The sequence below is a fragment of the Phoca vitulina genome, unplaced genomic scaffold, assembly GCF_004348235.1.
Source record: "Phoca vitulina isolate PV1807 unplaced genomic scaffold, GSC_HSeal_1.0 scaffold6, whole genome shotgun sequence".
NCBI classification, from domain to species: Eukaryota; Metazoa; Chordata; class Mammalia; order Carnivora; family Phocidae; genus Phoca; species Phoca vitulina.
Window position 1 is genome coordinate 39,531,156 of NW_022589709.1, and position 23,098 is coordinate 39,554,253.

The 23,098-nt window shown below is 35.1% G+C and overlaps 1 protein-coding gene across 1 annotated transcript in view; it reads right to left on the reverse strand.

Annotated features, from left to right (window-relative positions):
* Positions 1-23,098, reverse strand: part of ADGRV1 (adhesion G protein-coupled receptor V1) — a 538,587-nt gene that overhangs the window by 435,077 nt on the left and 80,412 nt on the right. Inside the window, exons 10-20 of the mRNA XM_032403550.1 lie at positions 22,096-22,319; positions 17,573-17,699; positions 17,283-17,468; positions 16,340-16,520; positions 15,449-15,612; positions 14,259-14,382; positions 12,596-12,862; positions 7,866-7,992; positions 6,446-6,663; positions 5,074-5,817; positions 2,339-2,712 (exon numbers count right to left, since the gene is read on the reverse strand). Coding sequence (XP_032259441.1) covers positions 2,339-2,712; positions 5,074-5,817; positions 6,446-6,663; positions 7,866-7,992; positions 12,596-12,862; positions 14,259-14,382; positions 15,449-15,612; positions 16,340-16,520; positions 17,283-17,468; positions 17,573-17,699; positions 22,096-22,319 — 2,736 coding nt within the window. The remainder of the gene's footprint in view (positions 1-2,338; positions 2,713-5,073; positions 5,818-6,445; positions 6,664-7,865; positions 7,993-12,595; positions 12,863-14,258; positions 14,383-15,448; positions 15,613-16,339; positions 16,521-17,282; positions 17,469-17,572; positions 17,700-22,095; positions 22,320-23,098) is intronic.

Here is a 23,098-nt window from a genome sequence, read left to right on the forward strand (position 1 = left end):
CTTCTCATGTCTTACTATTAGAATACATTCATAAGTTCAACTAGGATTTATTGAATACCTATTATGTTCCATTCTAGGTATTGGAGATACAATAATGAACAATAAGTCCTTCTTACACTCAGAGTTCTTTTATCTCTGTGGTTGGAAGGGATAGCCAATAAATAAGTAGACTTATAAGTAACAAAGGGAATTTAAGAGTATAATCAATACTACAGAAAAAAGTAAAACTCGGTGAAGGGATGGAGAACAACCAGTTGGGAGAAGGGAGGGGAGGATTACTTAAAACAAGCAAGTCTTCAGTGAGGAGACGTCTTTAGAACTGAGACTTGAATGATTCTGAGATTGACAGTGTTCCAAATAGAGAGGCTAGGAATCCCTGATGCCCTGGAACTGAAACATGCAAGTCTGACTGAAACATACTGACCAAAGAGGAGTCTGACCAAGAGGAAGCCAGAGCCATTGGCAGATGCCAGGTCATAAAGGGAATTAAAGGGAAGTTGATTTTACATGGCACCCTAATGGTTCTCACAACTTGATGGAAGACACCTGTCTTTTTAAAAATAGACATGATGAGGGGCGCCTGGGTGGCTCAGATGGTTAAGCGTCTGCCTTTGGCTCAGGTCATGATCTCAGGGTCCTGGGATCGAGTCCCACATCAGGCTCCTGGGATCGAGTCCCACATCAGGCTCCTTGCTTAGCAAGGAGCCTGCTTCTCCCTCTGCCTGCCACTCCCCCTGCTTATACTCTCCCTCTCTCTCTCTGGCAAATAAATAAATGAAATCTTTAAAAAAATTAAAATAAAATAAAAATAGAGATGATGATACTAAAAATATAGGGGGAAAGACAAAACTAGAAGTCACAAGAAATAGGTTCAAATTCCAGTTCTTCCCACTGTACCTTAGGAGAAAAAAAAAGTAAAATTAATATTTATTTAGTGCTGATAACTGCCAAGCTTTGAATCAGGCATTTGATCCAGTCTTATTTAATTCAACTTGGGTTATTTTTTCAGGTCTCTAAGCTTCTAACCTTATTAAGTGGAGAGAATCATAAGTAATATTTGTTGCAGCTGTATTATGGATTGTCAGGTATATAAAAAATTCACCAGGTAAAATTCTTTAATGCCTAAATATTTAAAAGTATTAACATTATAGATAAACATATTTCTTTTTTAAGTTACCGATTTGTATGACATTTGTCCTCCCTAGTGTAGGATATTCTAGTATTTCTGGTACAGAAAAAGCCCATTATTTGAAGATCTCTTATGATTATCACCAAACCAAAGAGCTAAGAAGGGCAATAAGACATTCCATAGAGCGAGCTCCCCAATTTGAGCTACGTCAGGCCTATGACCAAGATACTTTTTTTCACCCTCTACTAATTCATGGCATTCTTAATTGTTTCAATTTACAAAAATGCCCTCCTAAATCTACAAGAATCAACTTGCAAAGGGAAGGACTCTTGTTCCCTGGCATCCTTTCATGGAGATGTTGTCACACTCAACACCTGGGAAGTGGTGTCATGAGATCTCACATTACTGGACAGGAAACCAAGATGATTACGAATCTTTGAAAACCTGGAAAGAACTGATAAGGACAGTAAAAGAGCCTAATGAATGAAGCTGGCCAAGAAAGGTGATAAGGAAGGCATTATATCCAACACATGCAACATGGAAGAACGTTGTAACTACTTAAGTACATTTCACACACACACAAAAAAAAACCTCAAAAAATCACATTTCAATAAAGTTTCAATTACTATTACCCATAGAAGCTTTCACCATATACTATTTCATTTACTTATGCAGTATCCAAAGAGTAGCCAAAGTAAATGACACATGGAATATTCTGTGCATTCTGTGAAGTGCATTAACTTTAAAAATAACTGCCGAGGGGCACCTGGGTGGCTCAGTTGGTTAAGCGACTGCCTTCGGCTCAGGTCATGATCCCAGGGTCCTGGGATCGAGCCCCGCATTGGGCTCCCTGCTCAGCAGGGGAGCCTGCTTCTCCCTCTCCCTCTGCCTGTCACTCCCCCTGCTTGTACGCTCTTTCTCTGTCAAATAAATAAATAAAATCTTTAAAAAAAAATAACTGCCAAAGTTTCATTTGCGAACTCCTTATTACTTCTATCAGTTGATTAAGCCTCTGATTCAAACTGTGAACTTATAAGAGCAAAGACCTTATAATTTACTTTTGCAACCACTGGCTCTAGCATACTTCTGGGCTTAGCGCAGATACTTAAGCATGTTTCCCAAATGAAAGAAAGCCCACTCCCAAACTTCCAAACAAATCCACCTACAATGAATTTTTTAACTCCAAAATTACCCCAGCTCACTACTTACCTCTGGTATACAAGTTCCTGTGAAACCAAACAAGCCATTGGCATTGTCACTTTTTTGTATTATTAATCTTGCTGTAGTATTCTCTTCCGAAATGCGAGCTCCTCCACATACAGAGACTAGTTTAAGAATGAATAATTCTTCTCCCTCCTCTTCATTATCATCTCTTGCAGAAATAATGAATGATTTGTTAGTTTCTCCCTGTCTGAACTCCAGATATCCAGACACAGGGTGTAAATCACTCTTTGCTGGCATAGCATGAAGTTCATAAATTTCTTCCAGGGTCAGTTTCCGCTCATAGGACCTCACATCCTGCATCAAACCTGTAAATCTGTCATTGCCATTCGATCCTGCCCCAATTCTCAGTGTTCCAGGACCTGAAATTAGAAATGGGTTTAATTGCTACAATATCCACAAGTATCCTGTCCCACATTACAAGTGTGATTCTTTCAGAAAGTGAGGCAATTTTGTTGAGAGGTTTTATTAGATAAGTAAAACACATAACAAGAATACAATCAAATAAAGGCTATTTTTAGTTATGATGAAAAATGAATCTGTAATTGCTGGGATTTAAGACATTTTGTACTTAAGGATATTCTGTACATGTGTATATATGTGTGTATATGTATATACATGTATGTATGAGTGTATATTTAGATAGACATTTCTTCCAGGAAATTTTAAAATTTCCTTGTGCATCTAAGAATGGAATGATTCAATTCAGTCACAATTTTTTAAACTCTTGTATTACTATTCTTCCAGAACATCAAGGCTTAATCTGTTAGAAATGCATCTTGAGTTAAATAAAGCTGTGAGAATTCAACAAAAGTTTTCATGGACCAAATATAACTCTTTACCCAAACAATTAATGCAATGGATGTAGAAAAAGAAGTATTCCTCCCCGGGAACAGTATCATAGGCAAGTCATACAGACTTTTTCATAGTAATCACAACATACAACCCAATTATATTACTCTTTATCAATAACAACTTTTTCAAAAATTTACCAGTTCTTATTTCTTTACTTATTCCCTCTCCAATAACTCAAGCAAGACATTTACATATGATGAGAGCTTGGCAATGCTTTGGGAAAAAAGTACAAGCAATATTTTTTATCAAAATCATCCACCAAAGCAGCGCTTACAAGTCACTACCCACTACCCAGGTGGTTCTTTCAGGGTAGTCAGAAGTATCCTGCACATTATTATCATAGTGGCCCCCACGCATTCTCCAGTGGTTCTGGGCTATTTAGTAGTAAGAGGAATACACCTACAACAGGCAAAAATATGGATAAACATTATCAACAATACTGAGCAAAAGAGGCCAGGCACTCAAGTATACACACTGCTCAATTCTATTTACACAAAGTAAAAAACAGGAGAAGCTAATCTTATGCTCTTAGAAATGGCAATAGGAGATGGGCAGGGTGGTGAGTCAGTGACTGGAGAAGAGCCAGGGGGATTCTGGAATGCTGTTTCGTGATCTGGGGCTAGCTACCCAGGTGCTGAAACTGATGAATTTAAAGTTTTAAAAACTGATCTACCTGTATACCTGAGATCTACCTGTATACCTGAGATCTACCTGTATACCTGAGATCTACCTGTATACTTGTGATATGTACACTTTCATATATTTTACACTATATAACATATATTTCATCAATAAATTTTAAATACATATATACTTTAAATTTTTTCTTTCCAAGGTACAAATTACAAAAACAATCTAAGTTCCTTGCAGTAAGCTAAACAGAGAAAAGAAACACCCAGCTCTCACTTTCCCCAATCTTTCCAACTCTCATCCTACCAACATGCCATCACCAAACGAATCAACATATTCACACAATCAAAAGGTGATTAATTTAATGCTACAGAGTGCTATAAACATAATCCTTGCAGTTGAAATCAGTAGTGTGTGCATGTTGTTTCCTTTGCCCATCTTTTTTTTCTACTAGGAACAAAAAATAACAACCAGACATCCAGTCCAGGAGGTTCAGAAGAAAAATATTCTATTAAGCTATAACCATAAAAGCTGTGCTCTACTTTCTTACTAAGCAAAAAATAATCACGTCCTAAGATGGAGGGGCTGGGAAGGAATTGGTGATTATAACAAAGATAACCAATATCTGTGTTTAAATACGCACAAAGATGTATTTCTCAAAGAAACAGCATGTAATCCAGCTTAAAGACAACAAAGATTATTTCTTCAAAGCTCTCCATAGGATTCACTTTACCTACTGATACTATAAACCCCCGTAATTGCTGGGCTTTTAAGAGTAATTTTTCTTTTTTGATTCCTCTTTAACCTTATGCCCACCACCCTTCACCTCCAACAAGACCTCCCAAGCATCAGTTCCCCAAATACAATATGCTCTTTCATATTTCTACATCTCTGCTCTTTTTTCTACATGGAATTATCATGCCCCATCCCTCCTCCTACCAGTGGAAGGATAAATATTCCTCCTTCATAATCTTTTTCTTTCTTCCTACAACACACTGAAGTGATCTCTTTGCATATCTCTCTCCCAGAACCTATTTTAGGTACCTCAAGGGCAGACACTGCCTGATTCATTTCTGCAACACTCAGTACAGAACTTATGGTCTTGGTAGGCGTAAGTTTTATTTAAAGAAATTAAACCAATACACAAGCAGATTTTTTAATATCTGTTAGCTTTTTTAAGAAATCAAAATTTTTAAAAATTCGAAATTCAGTATCCTATTTATAAAGACAACACTCACCATCAGTTATGGCTTCTCCTTTCAGACTCTTGATTCCTCTGGGCATTGCATTTCCATCAAGGTAGAATTCAATTATACCATCATCCAGGATAATTAGAAGATGAAGCCAAACATTTTCTTCTAAATACTTCGTGACTGTTGTCTTGGCAATATATGTAGCATTGGAACCCAAAGTTTTGTAATGAAGAGAAAGGGTCACATGGGATTCATTTGTCTGAATTTTTACCCCATAGTAGATGCTTCCATTACCATCATCCTTTGCTATAACAAATCCATTTGTATTGGCATTGGGCATTACCCAAGCTGAAAATGTAAAGTTGGCAACTGAGTTATTCCTGGAAGGATGGTATTTTGGATTAACAGTTCCAAATGCGCCCTCTAGTCCACTGAAGTACAAAGCATCTGTTCCACTGTGGTGATGCCGCATGTGTGGTTGTAAATGCACAGTGCTAGGGAAAATTCCAACCAGCAAAAAATCTGTCATTGGAGGCAAACCATCAGTGAAGTCACTGGACAGTATTTCCCAGCCTACTCGTACATCACCAAACACACCCTGCTGCCTCAAAATGGTAAAGTTGGTAATATAAGACATATCATCTTCTGAGAGGACATCTTCTGCAACTTCTCTCTCTAAGCACTCTGGATCCAAGATGAACACTCCAAAGGGATCATCATTGAATGGAATCATTACAGTCACCTGGAGGTTGGTTCCTGCTAGTTGGCCCCCAGGACCTGGGGATCCACCTGTAATAAGATGATTTATAATGAATAAGAAATCAGAATTTGAAGTAGTTTATCGTATAAAGTGAAGACAAAAGGAATTTGACTAGCAAACTTCTGGTTAAATAATATATTCATTGATCAGTGGAACAACTGTTTTGCCATATGGTTTTCACCATATCTTCAGGGGTATTTTGATTCAGAATAATTTCATTAATAACCAATCAAGCCTGAAAAGAGGATATTAACTAGAGAGTTTTATTTCCTGTGCTTAAAACCAAAAGTGATGGGAAAATTGATTGTTTAAATTGTTTAAATGGCACAAAGACCAAGCTTTCAGCTTTCATGAAACTGTACTTTCTAACTTCCATTAATATTTTGTTGGAGATACTCTACTTGGTGTGGAGAAAAATCTATTTACAAGTTTGAGGATGAATGTAAGTCTCCATCCATAAAACTTAACCAAGCTAAAACCACAAAATGAATGTTAAAAATAACACTTCTATCAAAAACGGTGTTTTTGACATTTAAAGTTGGATAATCAAGATATACTTACTTCTTTATTAATTGCATTTTCTATACAGCTCTAATTATTTACTTGTGAAACATTAAATCTCAGTAGTGAAATAAAAGAGATAGAAAAACACAGCACCTGATATGTTTACAAGCTTTAAAATATAAAATTCATTGAATTCAGGAATTTTATCTGGAAAAGCATGGAGAATTATTGGTTTGGCTTCTTCTCCATCCATAAAGTTAACAATCCCTGAAGTTTCATAGAACTCTTGTCCAGGCTGCAAAGCAGAATCATTCTGAAACAGTTGCCAAGCCACAGAAACATTGCCAAAGTGTCCTCGATGCCTCAAAATCCTACATAACAAATTAAATTAATTTTTATGAAAAATGTATAAGAAGTGAATTTTACTCTAATGACAGCTTTCAGTGTTACCTCAGAAATATTCTTTTACTATTTATTGTCTTTAATATAAACCAGCCAGCCAGTCTTTATTGAGCAACCGTGATGAATCTCATGGTAAGAGAATGAGGTAGAACTTTAAATAACAAAGAGAAGCAGTCTTAGAAGTCCAAACTGAAGGGTAAATTCCAAACCCAACTGAAAAATATTTAGATGAGAACTGGCAAAAGTTTTTCAAAAGCAAAAGACAGGTTGAAGGTAGTCACATATCATTTGAAATAAGAGTTACAGAAGACCTCAGATAACTCAAGTCTCTCCATCCTGACAGATGACAGAATTTGGGGTGAAGAGAACAGGAATGATAATTTCTGTTTACCACCTAAAGTGGTTGTTTTTTTTAAGATTTTATTTATTTATTTATTTGAGAGAGAGAGAGCAAGAGAGAGCACAAGCGGGTGAAGGGCAGAGGGAGAAGCAGACTCCCCGCTGAGTAGGGAGCCTGATGCGGGACTCCATCCTGGGACTCTGGGATCATGACCTGAGTGGAAGGCAGACGCCCAACCAACTGAGTCACCCAGACGCCCCTAAAGTGTTTTTTTTTAACAAGTGGCAACAGCATAAACAAAGTTTACCACTCATTTGTACTACCAACTTTGAAATTACTCAATTCTTTTTTTTTATGTTATGTTAATCACTATACATTACATCATTAGTTTTTGATGTAGTGTTCCATGGTTCATTGTTTGCGTATAACACCCAGTGCTCCATGCAGTATGTGCCCTCTTTAATACCCATCACCAGGGTAACCCATCCCCCCCCCCCCCCCCCCAGAACCCTCAGTTTGTTTCTCAGAGTCCATAGTCTCTCATGGTTCATCTCCCTCTCTGATTTCCCTCCCTTCATTCTTCCCTTCCTGCTATCTTCTTTTTTTTTTTAACGTATAATGTATTATTTGTTTCAGAGGTACAGGTCTGTGATTCAACAGTCTTACACAATTCACAGCGCTCACCATAGCACATACCCTCTCCAGTGAAATTACTCAATTCTTAACCAATTCTAAATTTTTGAAATATTAATGATATTTCAAATTTGTGCATACTGAAGGTTTTATTTTATTTTATCCAATTTTGAATTTACCTTATCCAAATACACTTACCAAAATGCATTAGTCTTTCCTTCTTCTACTGCTTTGTCTATGGGCTCCAAAGAAAAAATGCCATTTGGGTCATCATTAGCTTCAATGATCACTGTAGCTATTCTGTATTGATATACTACTGTATCACCTAGATTAAAAAGTCAAAATAACAAAGAATAGTTAAGTTGCTGTTAAATTCATATTTTAAATTAAGAAAAAGTTTATAATGAAGTTCAAATTTCAGCAAGCATTTCCTCACTGAAGGTCATAAATAAAGGAGAGAGAAGCCTAAATAAGTTTAATGTGACTTGTCTTTGTGGAAATGTTTAATTATAGAGGACGTACTTCATTGAAAAACATACATGATACTTTTCTTCACAATAGGAATATTGCTTCAACGTTTAATTAGAAATCAAAAACATAGTTTTATCTAATTTCAAAGTTTTGAGGTAGATTCATTTCATAAAAATAATGAAAGGATTATCCTATAACATAAAAACACTCCTGTTGATATTAATTGGAATGACTGGCTTGACCATTTCCCTTTAAATCTCTGTCTTCAGGCAGCAGTTTGATCCAGTCATGCACAGAACAAAGCAATCTTTATGGTGCTGAAATGGATTCCTCTACTCGAATTCCAACCAGAGTGTGTTACTACCAAAACATCAGGTCTCTTCTCATCACTTCCCTGAGGTCCACAGCTCTTCCTCTTTGTTCCTCCTGTTCCCAATGCAAGCAAAATTCCTCCTCATCTTTATTCAACACTTGTTAGTCCTCAGGACAAGCTCAAGCAACATATCTTCCTGGAATTCTTCCTTGAATTCCAAAGTTAAGGTAAGAACATCTCCACTGCATTCCTATAGCACTTCCCACTTTGTCAGTCTATCATAAATTTTATCACATTAATTTAGTACACACACACACACCAACACTTTACTGTAAGGTCCTTGGACAAATCCTTCTTAATCAATTCTATGCCCTAGCAGAGTAGAGCTCCATAATTGGTACACAAAAGTTATTTATGAATGTTAGCTGAACTGAAAGAAATAAAACTTTCAAAATTAGATGAGGGCAACACCTAAAACTAAAATTATAGAATCAGAAATTATATGTAGCAAACCAGCGTATTAAAAATAATTTATGTAAATATACAACAATGTACTCAAACTTACTTGATAATTAGCCAATGAAAAGAGGGGGGAAAACATAAAAAATGGACAGTAAATCATTGTGTAGAAAATGCTGACAATATAGAATAATAAAAAACTGAAAATATATCATAAAATCAAAGAAAAAAAAATAACAAAATCTAATTTTATCAGGGTTCTATCATGTGCATTTGTCATGCAACATATCACAGGTGGTACTAAAAACTCATTCTGTCTCTCCACAGGGAGAACGGACAATATTTAACAAGGGCTCTGAGGATGGCCACATCTTTTGATCCAATAATTCAATCTGAGGACATACACTGTGGACAGTAACTATCAGGCACAGATATCCACTGCCAGCACTAGGTCATGTTGGAGATGTTGCTCATCCAGCCCTCCCACCATTGATCCCCTCAGGCCCTCGATGTTTTGACATCATGAAAGAGGAGAGAAAAGTGGAAGAGAAAGAACAAAGAAGGGATGTAAAAGCACAAATTATGTCATCCAAGTCTTCATAGCTAAAGTCATTAGATCCTCAGATGTCACCACATCTGGAAAAATACTGAAGACAAATGCAGTGGCAGTATACCTCAGGCCAGCCATCCAGTGACACCTCTCTCTCCATCCCTCTCTCTTCCAATATCAAATATATATTTCCCCAATGATGCATTTTACACAATAAATGCCAAACTTCTCCTTGCACAGTGATTTTCCATTCTCTTTATAAGAGATTTGGATGTTCCGATCCACTATTTTAATCATAGTGACATTTTGTTCCTGGTAAGAGTTTAAGCCCAGTGACATTTTGACCTCAGAGATGTTTGGGACACAATAATTATCCCCAGAATGACATCAAAGTAATAAATGGAATCAAGAACTTATTCCTACAGTAAACTGTATTAAGACAATGGCATTTCTTCATCCACTTTCTATACATGACAGAAAAACTTTGTTTTTCACTTTTACATCACCAAAACTATTTTTACCTGTAGCAATTTCTTTCATTTAAATTTTAGGACAATGACTGAATTCATCAAAATGTTTTTCATCTAAGTAAGGCCTGACTAGTTGTGGGTTTTTCTGCAACTGCGAAATTTCTTTTGTGGACATTATTATACAAAGTTAAATTTTTCCTCATAAGATAATAGTTTTCAGTTTTTACTTTTTTAATTTTCTTACTAAGTCTTATGAGAAATGAGAAAGAGAAGAAGGAAATAGGAAGAGAGAGACAACTGAAGAGAGATAAAGATAGGAAAAATGGTGGAGAAATACAGCACAAACAAAAATTAAGTGATCTCTTACTTTTCCTCTTCCTCTTTCTGAATATTTCAGTCCACAAGGTACAAGGTAAAGCACAAGGCAGGCATTCATAGTGAGGGTGGACTGCTGTGGCACGACAGTGACCCAGCACCAGGTGGGGTAAGGAGGGCATCTCCACAGGAGAAAACCTTAGCGTAGGATGTTGGAGTCCAAGTGGAATGGGAAGGCATCCACATGGAGCTGGGGAGATCCTAAAGCAGGAAGCCAGAACCCTAGTGGGGTAAGAAAGGCAACTTCATTGTGGAAGGAGGGTAAAAGATGCAATGGGAAAGTGGGTCCAGGGGGAATCAGTCAAAGAAGTAAATATATTAAAATAAGAGGGGTGGCGCCTGGGTGGCTCAGTCGTTAAGCATCTGCCTTCGGCTCAGGTCATGATCTCAGGGTCCTGGGATGGAGCCCCACATCGGGCTCCCTGCTCGGCGGGAAGCCTTCTTCTCCCTCTCCCACTCCCCCTGCTTGTGTTCCCTCTCTCACTGTCTCTCTCTCTATCAAATAAATAAATAAAATCTTTAAAAAATAAAAATAAGAGGGGCTGAATTTCACACGCTTCGAGAACAGAGGGACAAACACGGAAAAAAAGAAAACTAGAACAAACTCTGTAATAACAGGCAGAAATGGAAATACTGTTGTGAACTAAGGGTTTTCAATATATATAGTGGGATACAGAACTGCAGATGTAAAAGTGTATGTGTATGTATACGGAAATACATACCTGCATAAAAATATTCCCAATCTCTGTATATTAAAAAGGCCTAGAAGGAGCATAAGCTCAGAAACAATAAGCCCACCTAGTGCCCAGATTCTGGTTTCTAAATAACATTCTTCATTAAAGGGAATCAGAGCTTCTTGGGAAAATGACTACTTTCAGGGTTGTGACAGGAAAAGTGTGAGTTTGGAACAGCTTGCTGTGCCAGAAGTAAGAAAATACTCACAGAATAATAGGGACATGTCATAAAAATAGAAAAGTCATCTCAAACAGGCTACCACTAGCCAAATCTGGGAAAATTTGACCACCAAAACCAATGATGATAGTGAAATACAACCCCCTGCATTAAATAGAAACCACGAGTCCATACTGATAAAGGATGAAAGTTTGATGAGTTACAGGATATTTACATAATGCATCTCCCCCACAAAATATTTATTCGTTTCAAAAAAAAAGTACAGTGGAGAAGGCTGGCAATCACCACCTAAATTGTGGTCAAAGTAAACATTGCTGTAAAGGGACAAAACAAAATCACGTGTCAACTGAAGAGATGGTAAGAAGAGAGAATCGCTTCTATGAAATTCCCGTCAACAATGCAAAACATGAAACTAATAATAACAGGGAAGTATCAAAGAGACCCAAAATGGGGAATGTTCTACAAAATAACTAGCCTCTGATTTCTGTATTATTATAAAGGTCATAAGGAAAGACTGGGGAACTACTCCAAATTGAAGAGATTAAAGAGACATGACAACTAAATCCAAGCATGATTTTGCTAGAAAGGACATTATTGGGACAACGGGAGCAATCTGAAGGGGGGTCTCAAGCAGTGACTGTATTAATGTTAACTTCCTGATATTAACAATTATACTGTGGTTATGTAAGAGAATGTCTCTGTAGGGAAAAGGCACTAACGTATTCAGAGGTGATAGGGTATTCTGTCTTCAACTTATTCTCAAAAGGTTCAGAAAAAAATAGCTCCTTGTACACTTAAGAGAATAAATATAAAAACAAGTTAAGCCCCTCCAATTTGCTAAAAGTTGGGTCAAAATAGTCTCAGAACCCAAATACTGGGATCCAAACATCCTACTTCATTTATAGTACAGAGAAGAAGGAAGAGCCTATCTTTTCCTCCTTGCAAATTATCATGCATCATGGCTACGGCTCCGGAGAATTATCAAACAGCCGGCTGTGTTCAGCCATTTCCAGAACCCAGCTTCCCAGCCAGTATGTCCAGTACCACGCTAGAAGAGTAAGGGCTTACAAAATACTGATACCCTAGCTCTTGAATTACTAAACAAGGCTCAGGGAAGCTTTAGCTAGAAGATTTCTATTCCTTATGTAATATCATACTTTTCTCCGTGTGCTACATTGTGAAAAAAAGATTAAAAATAATGCCACAGATTATACCAGGTACATGAAGATTCAACATACATATTCTTCACTCTTTCCCTCAAGAAAGCAATAAAATAAGGAATTCTGCTCTTGAACAGTCATCAATGACAGTTAAGCACTTAAGGTCATCTTGATAAAAGCACTGAAACAAGTCTGCCATAAAAATATAATTTATTTACCCGTTGAATTAAAGAGGATTATATAAAAGGGCTCATCTGTTTCTGGGATATCATCTTCATTAATGAATACAGATATCCTCTGCTTTCGACTTCCAACCGCAAAAACAAGTGCTTCTCCTTTTTCAATGGGAACAAAGTCTCCATCTCTTGCGGTAGCCTTCCCGTCCATGGTAGCATATTGGACGGTGCAGGCAACATCAACAGATCCATTTCTGAGAACTGTGAAGTTAGCAGTCTCACCTTCCTGAACTCTCACCACATGAGGTTCTGAAATATTGATGAAGAAAAGAAGGAACACGTGAGCTTTTCTGATTCCATCTACATATTTTCACACCACTTTATGTTTCTTCCTGCCCACACAAGAAATACCCTCCATTGTGTCTCTGCTTAAAGATTCAGCTCTGGTGCCAACTCCTACATGAAGACTCCTCTGATGATTTCTAGTCAATAACCTTCCCCTTGTCTTAATTCCTACAGAATCCATTGTCTTCAACTCCTAATATGTCAGTAAAATTAGATACTATCTGAAATCCTTGGTCTACTGTTTCATACACCTCATTTCCAAATTTAGATTGTAACTTCCTTGAGAATAAGCCCAGATACCTTATATTTTATTTTTCCACAGCAGTTAGAAGGCTGAACACAGGACTAATTCATTACGTATATGTTAACTGAAGGTTAAGAATATGAATCTATAAAATTCAAGAGCTTTAAAAGATTCCTGCAATTGTAAATTGAACAGCTTGTAAAAAGGGCTTAATAAAGAATTAGACACTGGGGCACCTGGGTGGCTCAGTCAGTTAAGCATCTCTCCTCAGCTCAGGTCATGATCCCAGGGTCCTGGGATCGAGCCCCTCACTGAGCTCCCTGCTCAGCGGGGAGCCTGCTCCCCCCTGCTTGTGTTCACTCTCTCTCCCTCTCTGTCAAATAAAAAAGTAAATAAAATCTTTTAAAAAAAGAAAGAATTAGATACCAATTAAGCTCACAAATAAAACTAAAAAATGTCACCTAGAGAGAACAAACTGATGGTTAGCAGAGGGGAAGTGAGGGGAGGAGGATGGGTGAAATAGGTAAGGATATTAAGGAGTGCACCGGGTGACATATGGAAGTGTTGAATCATTAAATTGTATACCAGAAACTAATATAACACTGTATACTAACTATAGTGGAATTAAAATAAAGTAAAAACTAAGAAATGTCTCAGGTGGCAAAACGGAGTTATAAAGAGAGAATTAAAATGCAGAAATGGGGAAGCCTTAATTTACATGTTCAATAAAGATGAGTTATTAAGTTAATGAGCATCCGTTAGGTACGGTACCCAAACCCTGAACTGGCTAGGTCGTGTACTGGCAGAAATTTTGTGGAAGCGTATCCCTTCTTGCACAAACGCAAAAGAAATACCTTGGAATTTGAAGGCAGAGGGAGAACAAAGCTAACAAAACAGTACTTGTTTTATTTTCTTTTTCCTTCAGAAGACCTTTGGAAACATTTCTTAAAACATCAAACAGATTGAATAATGATCGTCCAAACAAATCATGAAATCATATTTAAACAAGCTTCAATTGTGCTTTATTGAAAATGTTCAGTTATAAAAGTTATTGAAAACATACCTATCTACTCTTTAAAAAGATGTAAACTCACTCAAAAAAGATAGGAATACCACCTGCAAAATAAATGGGGTCATCATTTCTTCTAATCCTCAGAGTTGCAGTAGTTTTATTTCCTAGTTTAACTCCTCCAGTGGCATTAAGCAGAGTAATGGTAAATTCCTCCATTTCCTCTGGAATCTTTTGGAAAATATGACACATGTTTTATGTTAGGTGATTTGTACAAATAATTCCATTAGATATACCTAAATTATTTTTTATCTTTTTAAAAAGTAGCTCTATTAATGACAGGACTAATGTTCATCACCATTTCTGTTTCAAATAGGACTCAGACCCCAAAAAACATTATAATGTGCATGTCATCCAAAAAGCCACTTCATTCTGACTCATAAAATTTAATGAAAATAGAGATATTTTGCCTTATATAAGCTAAAAATATAAATACTACATAGGTCACATTATTTTTGTTAAGAAGATGGGATATATGCTGTTTACAAGAAAAAAAAAACAGAAAAATAACTTTTCGATCCATTTAGACCAGAGGTCATAATAGTAACAAAAGCTCAGCTAGCTCTCAAAGGTCTCTTACAACCCTTACCGAGGGTTTCACCCATAAAGACCTCAATCCCATGTCCTACCAAGATGAGATTCCCCACCATCTCTGAGCCTCTATAAATCTCTAGGTGGACACTGTTTCCCTTTCATTCCATCCATGTAAGCTGGTATTCTCCATATCCTAAAATGGAAGAGTGCTGGAATTTTGTATCTCAAGGAACAAGCCCAAGGGAAAGGAGACAGGCTTCCGGGACCATTTAAACACAGCTCCTCTCAGAAAGGTCCACTCCCATTGTTCCTAGTTCTTTCTCTTCATCACCAGTGAGATGAGCACCACCCTGGATCCATGATCCATCTGGTGATTGTCCTCATTCTGGGAATGCACCAATAGCATACTTGGTAGATGGTACCATTGGCTTCAAAGGGCCAAAGTTCTAGCTGAGGACTTAACCTCAACTTGAATCCCTGATACTTAACACCTACGCAGTGTCACTGGCAACTGTGAGTTATAAGAGTTGAAGATGGCTCCAGGGAAACCAAAAATATTCCTCTCTTGGCTTCTATTCAAACATTATCATACCTGCATTCTTTATCACATATTTTCATGACAAAATATACTGCCAGATGTTTAATTATTAAATAAAAAAGTTATTAAGCAATGACAACAAAGAGTTACATATGCAACATTTACCTCATCTGGAAGGGAGTAAATGGTGATATTTTTTGAAAATTCCTGATCTCCAAAGAAAATAGTCCCTTGGACAGGAAATACATCTTGTGTAAAGTCTGGACTAACCACCCATGATACACTAACATCACCAAAGGTGCCTCGATTTCTTATTACATCATAAATAGCTGTGAAATACAAATGTGTATAATATGTATGAATATACATTTAACAATTTTAAAACAATGAGTAAAGAAACTGCTCAAAAAACGAAAGTAAAAATAAGACCTCTTTTTAATAAAAGTCAATCATTTGCTTAGATAGCCTCAAGGTATGTAACTAAATGTAATCTAGTGTTCTTTCTGTAGGTATAAAATTTATAAAATAAATGGACTTGATCTTTTCTATCAGTTTGGGGTTTTAAAAATCATTCTGCAGAGGGAACAGAATGGTGATTAATTAGACACACTTATGACAAAGTTCTACAAGGATTTTTGCTGAAACCAGCTAGAGGAAGTTGCACACTCAAAAGTAATTTTCTTACCTAGACAGACACTGTTCTAAAAATAAGCTCCTTCTCATTTCAGGCCACTGTAATAGCTCCCTAGCAGTAATTCTCATTTTTTAAGTCTTTCCTATTTGACTCATCTCATTCTTCAGTGTTTGAATTCTACCACATATGGTTAATTGAAATCAAAATATAACTGAAATTATCAGTTATCACCACAATACCGATATAAGAAATAAAAATAGCAATCTTAAATATGATTTTTTAAATACTAATATCTGTACTATATGTAATTTTTAAGGCAGATGGACAACTAAAAATAACAATTTGCTAAAGAAATAAACTAAAAAATGATTAATTTCCTCTTCAGTAAACAGTACTAGAATATAAGAAGCAGAATAAATTACCACTATAGGTATCGTCTCCTTTACTTTCATTTATCATAACAATTAGATCATCAGAGACAAATTCTATAATCCCATGAGGATCATCATTTTTTAGAATCGTTATGTTGACAACCGTAGCACTTCCCAACTTGCTTTCCCGTTCACCATGGCTGCTGAGGACCACCCAATAGTGTTCATCCAACTAAAATGAACATGTCAAATTAGGAAAAATATAAAGTTGAAATTTCAAAGCAAATAAAAATATATCTATTGAAGAATATTAATACTATTTTCCAGAAACATCCCACTCACTGAAAAAAACAAAAGAGCTGATATTATTCCTAAAAAATTGTTTAACACTCTCCTACCAATTAAGGGAGACATCATATATGAAAGTATACATTATCCAAAAAAGGAAAAGATAAATCATGATACTATACTAACATAGCAAGAAGACTGGACCTTACCACCGATGATCTAGCCATTTAAACTAATAAGAGTAAATAAAATAAAATTAATTGAAAAGCTACCTATGTATTGGTGTGCAAACACAATGGAATAATATGTGGTTCCACTAATACAAAACTTAAATTTATTTTTTTTAAAAAGTGATTTTACAGAAAAACTTCAGTTCAAACCCATATCATTAAAAGTTCAAACAGGTGACATAAAATAAAGTTAAACATAAACAAAGCTTAAAGAAGATGAAAACTGATCACACACATTTCAGGTAGTTTGGCATTTCTTTCTGTAGGACAAACATACGTAATTCAAAGTTGAATGAATCTTACTTTGTTTTTTAAGCTTGTGTTTTTTTTTTCTTTTGCAAACGTAAGTAGCCTCTCAGTCCTTTCTTGCTCACTTCTGCTCCTGTATCTCCTTGTCAATGTTCAAAATATCTATATTCATAATATACTAGATATTATCAGCTTTCCACAAAAGCACAAGAAAGAAAATCCCGTACCTCTGGTATCCCATCCAATCTTGTTAGCAATGTGATTACAATCTCCCGCTCCCCAGGTTTAAATTCTAGCACCCCTGTGTTTCCGTAGAACTCATTGCTATCTCTCGGCTCTACTCGGTAGTGTAGAAACTGCTTCACCAGAGCACCCCTGGATCGGGTGATGTGGAGCTCTACAGAGTCCCCTTCCTTAAAAAAAAAAAAAAAAAAAAATCCATGAAAGTTCAAATTCTTCAAGATTGTTCTTCTGAAGTTGTGAGTACAGAATAGATTGAAGTTTCTTTCATACTTACTTTTATAACATAGGGTCCTCTGGATGTAGGAGAAAATTCAAAAATTCCCCCAGGATCATCATTTTCCAAAATAATTAGGTCACGGCTAGTATATCCAGATTTTAGCACTTGATTTTCTACATTGACCCTGGAGAAGTCAGAAGGAAGAAAAGGGACCTGCCACCTATAATCTTAACACTGAATTTTGCAGACTTATTTACAATATTTACAACACTTCCAGATAATGAATATGAAGGTTATTATCAGTTAAAACTTAAACTGAATTTAAGTGTACTAAAATTATTTAAGATGAAAATACTTTTACTCATAATATTTACAGAAGAACTTCTATTTCTGAATTCATTATATCTTTCATATTTGACTGAAATTAAATATTGCCTAAGTACTCCAAAAATACACCAAAAATATTGTCTAAGTACACCATAAAATAAGTAACCAAAGGCTGTAAATATATTTTTATAAAGTATAAAATCTACAGATATTTTTACAGTTTTAGGAAAATTTAATTTTAACATGTAGTTAGAAAATATATTTAAATAAATTTGTTTTACCTTTATGTGCACTTGAATTAAAAAAAAAAATCATGACATAAGATTATACTAACTAAATAAAAGTTGGATAACTGCATGGACTAAAGCAAGCCACAGCGATCAAAAATAAACGAAATTATGATTAGATTTTAGAAATATTTTGTGACCATATGATTCTATTCACCTCAGTTTTAATTTATTTTTTGTTATTAAAAGAAAATATAGAACATACACAAAAAATCATGGAACAGAATGGATCTGAGATGCATGACTTCTTAGGCAATTTCTATACATCTCTCAAAAGAACATATTTAAAACAAGATTTTTTTTTATATTTCTGGTTTTTATGCTCAGTGTATAATTCGAATGATCAAAGGGACTGGGACACAGGGCTCTGGGAGTTTAAAAGCCAGCATTCTCTTTGAGAATTCTCAATCCTGCAATCTGCTCTAAACCTTCCCAAATGCGACTTTCTGTTGAACCAAACAGTATTCATGATCAGACCTCAAAATTACAATGAAGCCACAATTAATATGTAGAAAAGACAGCTCACTTCCTATGTAATGGAAAATCAGAATTATCATCCTTCTCTAGCTTTTGGAAATCTGACAACCAAAACCTAGCATTCTTGTGTCTGCAGAAGAGACAGCCCAAATAATAGGACAGTTATTTGTGATACTGTTAATGCGGTCATGTGATTTTCATAGTAAATACATCCATATTTCATACACACTCCCCTTACCATTAGAAAATGAAACTACACACAAAGCATGCACAGCCATCAAGCAAAATTTCTCAAGACCTGTGGTCATGCAGAACTGCAGCCTTGTCCAAAACAACGGCTTGGAAAGCAAAAGGTTGAATAACCAAAAACAAGGCATTGTTTTGTACACTTACCCAAAATACACGACAAACCTTTCGGTTTCTACCCTGTCAACACAGAAAGAAGTGTGGGAGGGGGAAAAGGAGACAGAGACACGGTTTGCCAAAATCACTCATACTGCTAGAAATTTGAACGACAGAGTAAAAATAAAGTGAAAGAAAGCTTTTCATTTTTTCCCCCACAAGCTAGTAATGTTCACTTCTGCACAGTGGATTCTCTGCTATTGATGAATGCTAGCAAGAGGTTCAGCAGTTTCCACTTAGGGAAGACGACCCCATGGCCAGCCAGCATGTCAACACCCACTGAAGACATTCCTTTCCAGGCCTGCTCCAAGGAGCCGGGGCCTGCCAAGCACTGTGCATGCTCACAAGCCACAGCAGCTGAGCAAATCTCAGGCAGCTTGAGTTATAATTACTTAGTAGCTTTAATGAGGTTTTTAATAAAACAAAAATCTTCATCCTCAGATCTAAAGCCAGTTATTCTTTGAAAAAATAAAAAACTTTAGAAGCAAAGAAATACATACCTTTCATCATTTGCATAGAAATATAATCAAAGAAGCCATAAGATAGCATTTTATCTTTTAACTTTGACAAATATTACTTACATAGAACTTCATAACAGGAAATCTAAATACTTTTCCAAATCCCCAATGTAATGTATTTTCAAACAGTCTTGAAAAACACATGTCAACATGCATGACCCTAGGGCTTCATTTTTTATTTTATTTTATTTTATTTTATTGTGTTATGTTAATCACCATACATTACATCATTAGTTTTTGATGTAGTGTTCCATGATTCATTGTTTGCGTATAACACCCAGTGCTCCATTCAATACGTGCCCTCTTTAGTACCCATCACCAGGCTAACCCATCCTCCCACCCCTATCCCCTCTAGAACCCTCAGTTTGTTTCTCAGAGTCCATAGTCTCTCATGGTTCGTCTTGCCCTCCGATATCCCCCCTTCATTTTTCCCTTCCTACTATCTTCTTTTTTTAACATATAATGTATGATTTGTTTCAGAGGTACAGGTCTGCAATTCAACAGTCTTACACAATTCACAGCGCTCACCATAGGGCTTCATTTTTAAGGTCAAACGACACTATAAATATGGGGTTATACACCACATATATGGTAATTTTTCTGAAATAAACTGGCATAGTGAAATTTTTTCTGATTTGGGGAAAACTAAACAGTAAAATATTTTTAACTGGTATACTGAAAGCATCATAAACTGTTTAACTCTAGAGCAACTCTTATCTGTACTAAATATAGAAAATTTGAATTTGAATTTGACTTTAGAGAAACTATAATGTACCACAATAAAGTGTTAATTATTTTTGTTGCATTATATCATAACATTGTAGTAACACTTACTACCAATCATTCTTTCATTTTAGTTTTGTTAAAAATTTGCAAAATCGAGAGGAGGTTTAGATAAAATATGTAATTTTAAATCGTAGATGTTATTCTCATTTATTTAATTAAATATGTCTTAGAACACTCAAATGTTATTTGCTCATTCTTACTCATGCACAATTTAAATAATATAAGTAAACACTATTACTAATTGAATTAGATATAAATATAACATAAATATAAAATTGAATGAATTTCCTGTATTTGAAAAGAGAGTAACCAATAATTTTTGAAATACTCTAGCCTATGATTTGTACTTTCTTGTGTACTGTTTTTGCCCATAGGAGAGAGAGAGAAATAAATACTTAAAAATTATATTTAATTAATTTAAATGTTCATATGATCAAGTTAAAAAATGACTGTTTTGAAAGAATATAAAAAATATTTAGTAAACTTTCAAAGGTGAAATTTAAGCCATTCTTTAAACACTTAGCCAAAGCAGAAACTCAGCTAAGAGTTTCTATGAATTGCTTTATCTTCGGTTTATAAATGTTGTTCATTTTCTTTTTCTTTCTTTCTTTTTTTTTGAAGACTGCCCATTGATTTAATAAGTACTCAAACCTAACTAAAAGAAAAAAGGACATAAGTGAAAAAATGATAATTTTCAATTTTCATTTACATTACATTTCACTGACTTTTTAAAATAATTTGAAATACCTTTCCTTAAGATTTAATGTGAAATACATATTAAAAGCATAAGTCATTTTTTCCCTACATTCTGTATTTTTCCTTGACATAAAAATAAAGAACAGCTACTCATCAGGTTTCCAGAAGGTGTTTATACAAAATACCTACAAAGAAAAACCTAATGGTAAAATATAGAGAGGATAAGGGGTTCCATAAAATAATTATTACTATTTCAGTCCTGATTAATATAGTATAATATAATGCCAATTGAATTTATCTGTGATTTTTATTGTTTATAAAATATGAATTTTGCAAAGCCCCCCAGCCACACTAACCTTCTCTAATATGTATCAATTTTAATATAGAAAATTGTAGCAGATAAGCTTGGTTTTGATTTTTTTTTTTAATTAACTGACATCAGTTAAACAAAGAACTTTGTTTCACTTTTGGTGATTTTCTGAATTACTGAAAAAAAATCTCTCTGAGAGACTGTAATATTTTCCTAATATAAATTATCCACTGAGAAGTGTTAAGTAAATCCTTATTATTACTGAAAAAGACCTCTTAAATTTGTATTTTTGATTCTCTGAAAAATATGTATTATTTAGTGTTCAAATTCTATGTTAAAAAGAGAATTCATTATATGAAGATTAATGCTTTCTTTTTACTCACTCAAAAAAAGCTCTAATCCTCTCCCCTGTTGAAAATGAAGCAGGCAGAGCTGTTTGCTTAACCTAACATTTTAGATTTGTTGCTGCCTACTTTTTTAATATAGCAATTTATTAGCTATGCTTAATGTTATATCTGATACCTTCCAATAATTCTCTGTGTAATGTTTCCTCATAATGAATAGCAGGGTAAAATTTCACTATGTCACAATATTCAGTCTAACCAGAGCTATCAACAAAAAACAGAAAAGTCAGAAGCCCAGCAAAATGTTATCTATTTAGTTTTTTCTCTTTACTTTATATGGAGGAAAGAATTGAAACAAAAAACCAAAATTATTTCAGAGAACTCAAACATATATAAATGCTATTAAATAAACATAACCTAAACGGGTTATTACCTGTCTAGAGAAAGTGTTACTGTCTCATTCATTTCCGGTGTGTCATCAGCTTTGACTGTAATGTTGATTGTTGTGTCACTTTGCCCAGATAAAAACACAACAGAGCCATTAAAGGGACCTATATCGTCCAGGGTCACTGATTTTGAATTAAAGCCAGAGGGCTTCAAACTCCAATAGACAGTAGCCTGGCCATCGGTTCCATCCCGATGTAAGGGAATATATACCTTATAAAAAAAAAAAAATTTCTCCTGAAATATATGCTAACAAATTATGTAAGCTTTTCAGTTAGTGGATGCACATGTTATTATATGAATATATGTATTCTGCATAGAGAAGCCAACTATTAAATGACATTAAAACAGAAGACTGAACATGTCTTCTCATTAAGCATAAAAATAATTTTAGATATAACTATTTTTTATTAGTTTTTGCTAATCAAATTTATCTGCAAAACTGTTCCCACCCCCAAAATATCCCTAACCTATGATTTGTCTTAATAAAAGGATATTTTAAAAGCCAAAGAATAATGAAAAACATAGAACATGTTGGCTAAATACTAATTTTCCATCAGAGTTTCTCCAAAAAAAGGAATTAACGAAATACCACAATATAAACTGAAAGATAAGCTTTTATAATTAAAACTAGAAAATTACAAAAAATTCATCCTAAAGTGATGGAGGCAAAAATAAGAAAATAATAATATAAATAAGAACAAGAAATGTTTCTAACCAATACGATATATGCAGTAGAAATAGAATGAGATACTCAAATCATAGTTCTGGGTGACCTTGGGCAAGTTACTTAACCTCTCTGACCTCAATTTCCTCAAGTGAAATGAAGCTAGGGCTTCCATATTTTGCAAGTTTGTGGAGAGGATTAGTGTCTCTCCATTGTATGAGCTAAATAAATGGCTGCTATTATAATAATTCTGAAACAAATTATATTTGGTAGTTTTATTTAAGTGCAGTACATTTCAAATATAGAAAATAAAAGGATCATTGTA